Source organism: Manacus vitellinus, unplaced genomic scaffold (genome assembly GCF_001715985.3).
Source record: "Manacus vitellinus isolate BGI_N305 unplaced genomic scaffold, ASM171598v3 scaffold_37_pilon, whole genome shotgun sequence".
NCBI lineage: Eukaryota > Metazoa > Chordata > Aves > Passeriformes > Pipridae > Manacus > Manacus vitellinus.
Genome location: NW_021940517.1, coordinates 1 through 3241, shown reverse-complemented (window position 1 = coordinate 3241; position 3241 = coordinate 1). Strand labels below are relative to the sequence as shown.

The 3241-nt window shown below is 37.0% G+C and overlaps 1 protein-coding gene across 1 annotated transcript in view; it reads left to right on the top strand.

Moving 5' to 3' along the window:
- Positions 1-2294, top strand: part of LOC108643310 (plasminogen-like) — a gene marked incomplete at its 3' end in the record, with an annotated part of 12263 nt that extends 9969 nt beyond the window's left edge. The window contains exons 4-7 of the mRNA XM_029961623.1: positions 244-358; positions 1199-1338; positions 1933-2053; positions 2176-2294. Of these exons, the coding sequence (XP_029817483.1) occupies positions 244-358; positions 1199-1338; positions 1933-2053; positions 2176-2294 (495 nt within the window). The remainder of the gene's footprint in view (positions 1-243; positions 359-1198; positions 1339-1932; positions 2054-2175) is intronic.
- Positions 2295-3241: the final 947 nt, after the last annotated feature.

Sequence of the window (3241 nt, the reverse complement as noted above, 5' to 3'; positions counted from 1 at the left end):
TTATTTCTCTGGAATTCTGGCATGGAAGATTTTGCTTTCCCATAAATTTTTCAGTCCCAATTAGTACAATTTAGGCATCAGATAACTAGTAGGTTTTTATAATGTGAATTATTTTTGACAGCATAAGAAAGTCAAAATATGACTAAATGTATTTAAATATATTAACATGAAAATGGGGGGGTTATATGCTAGAATCCAATGAACATGTCATGATACTGATTAAATAAGCACATATCATTTCAGTTTATCTTCTAGAATGCAAGGAGGGAAAAGGAGTGGATTACAGAGGAACAGAAGCCAAAACTCAGAAAGGTGTGCGATGCCAGAAGTGGGCTGATAATTCCCCACATAAACCAAAGTAAGGCCTTTTAATATCTGTTTATATATTTTTCTGAAACATTGTTAAGCCATGCATATGTGCTAATTAGTCTTGTAAGCAATTTGTTTGGTATTAGAAATCTTCTTATAAAATATTTTTGTACCTATCTAGAATAAGATATTTCTCTAATCTGAGTTGTAACTCAGAGACCTCCAAGTGGTGCTACATGATCAATAGAGACATTGTCAGCCTTGGCAGTTGCATTTAAATTTTGTGGTCCTTACATGAGCAAAATACCAGATAGGCAAGCATGTGGTTCTGCTGAAATAAGAATTTACCATTAATCTCACCAGGACTTCTCTCTTCGCCATAGGTATAACATGTGGCAGATGGGATAGAAGTACATAATTTTACCAGTGAATCCACAATTAACATGGTAGTATTTCTTGCATTTAATGAAAAACACCTAATTGGTTTTATTTAGTAACATTCTATTCAGAATTTATAGTATTCAGACTACAGAGGACTCTCACATTCAGCAAATATCTTCTCCTTGCATCTCCCAGGGAACATGTCCCAGAGGAAACTATTCACTACACGCTACATGGTATCTTGACTGAGCAGTAATTGCTGGAAACCAAATAGTTAAAGTAAATGCAAGTATTAAAGACATGACTGGCCTTAGAGCCACTGTATTTCCTGAGGTCTATTGCTATGACACTTCTAACTCTTCAGCAATGGCACACATTAACAATTAAGAGACCTCTAAACACCAAGATCTACAAAACAGTCCTCAGATAAAGATTTAGTTTTTAGAGTTCTCAGCTGAAGAATTGGGACACTTGCCTTATTCTGTAATCCCATTTAATTCTGTTCTAGTTATACCCCTGAAAAGTATCCCAATGCAGGACTGGAAGAAAACTACTGCAGAAACCCCGATAACGACGAAAAGGGACCCTGGTGTTACACAACAGACCCTGATACCAGATTTGATTACTGTAACATCCCTGAGTGTGAAGGTCAGAGTACACATACTAACTTCTTTCCATTTTTGCAAGATGTGTTTTCAAGAATGTGAAGTTACTCAGATACTTTTAGTTTTAATTGAATATTTGTTCCAAACTTGAGTTTAGTTCAAACTGAAACTTTCCAAAGACATTTTCGACACCAAGAAGGAAGATATCAAAAGACTCTCAAAATAGCTATTCAAAATCTTTTTTTTCCCTAGATAAAAAAATGGTATATGAGTGTAGTCACATATCATAGTCTTAGAATTCAACCACATGACAGTTGCTAGTGCAAAACTCAACAAAACATGACAGTAGCAAGGCATAGATTTTAAAATACCACTTAGTAGTTTAAATTCAGCTCTTTTAAAAACTATAGTCTATTATGTTGACTTTTTTTAAATGAAGAAGTATAAATGTAATCAACTAGCTAAAGGCATTTTACCAAGGAAAATAAGCTTTTAATTTTCAAAAAAAAAGACTGTTCTTCAGCTTTGTGCTCTGCTCAGGCTCTTGAGCTTCATGTCAGATGAGTATGACTGTTTATGGACCAATTCCTCCAGGGCTTTCTGTTTCTCTTGCTCTCATTCTGCATTGTTCCTACAGTAGAGTGCATGCACTGCAGTGGAGAAAACTATCATGGAGTAGTTTCAACAACAGAGTCTGGGCTTGAGTGCCAGCGCTGGGACTCCCAGAAACCTCACTCTCATGGATACCTCCCAGAAAAGTGAGTCTGATTCTGTGATGGTCTATTTATTGTTCATAGTGGTCTGAAGACCACCCTGAACCTGACAGAATAATTGTTACAGCCATTAGTGACATATCTTAAAACTTATTTTTCCTGTTCAGTTTTCCAGAGAAGGATCTAAAGATGAATTATTGCCGTAATCCCGATGGTGAACCTCGACCCTGGTGTTTCACTACCAGCCCAACTAAACGCTGGGAATATTGTGACATTCCTCGTTGCAGTGAGTCTGACTTCTAGACTTCTAGATACAATTACATCTAGATACAAAGAAATCTAGACAGCTTCGAATCAGGGTGGTGCAAGGACCTAGAACAAACAGAAGAGGCTCAAAGATAAAGGAAAGAATAAAAGACTGCTGAATTTTCTCAACAGTGAATTCTTTCAGTGAATTAATCACCTTGAAATGAACCTTTGATAGCTCTTTTGAGGCTAGACTTTTTTGTCACAGGTATTTCTAATGGTTTTGCATGGTCACATTTCCCTTCCTTGATGTGTTTTTCCATGACCAGGCATTTCAGCAGTTCTGGTGTTTCTTCTTGGTATTCCTCTTTTCAACAGCTTCACTCTTCCTGAAAATCCTTTGGCTTCTGTTTTGCTCTTCCAAATCAATTCTCCACCTTTTCAGTTCTCTTTTTCTCTAAAGGCCTGTGGCTTGCCATGATACTTTTCCTTGGGACTTCTCACCAGACCTCATCCTTTCTGTCTCTCACTACTTAAGAGTACTTCTCTTTTACATCTGTACCTACATCTGTATGTATCACTGATGGGCCTGCCCCTTTCACCCCAGTTTTCTTCACAGTATTACCACTTGCTTACTTTCCAGCTGTGTTCTGATGGGGCTGCTGGCACTTTTATATCCTGGCTTTTGTATCCTGTAATGTATCTGGCTCTGTAATGTATCTCCTGTAAAGGGGCAGATGCAAATGGTCTTCTGGTCACTGGACTGCTTGTGAAGAAGTTAAATGGGAGAATGAAAAGTTAGGAAATATATCTTTAGATCTTTTCTCTGCCTTTTGGGCTTTTCAAATATTGTGATATTTAAACTTGCAAAGAAAGCTAAAAAGCCCATGTAATTATAAAGTTCAAAGTGTTTTGGTTAGTTGCTTTGGGTTTTTTGCTGTCTAGAAGGCACTGATTAATTTTAGTTCATTTTTCTGTAATAGCAAC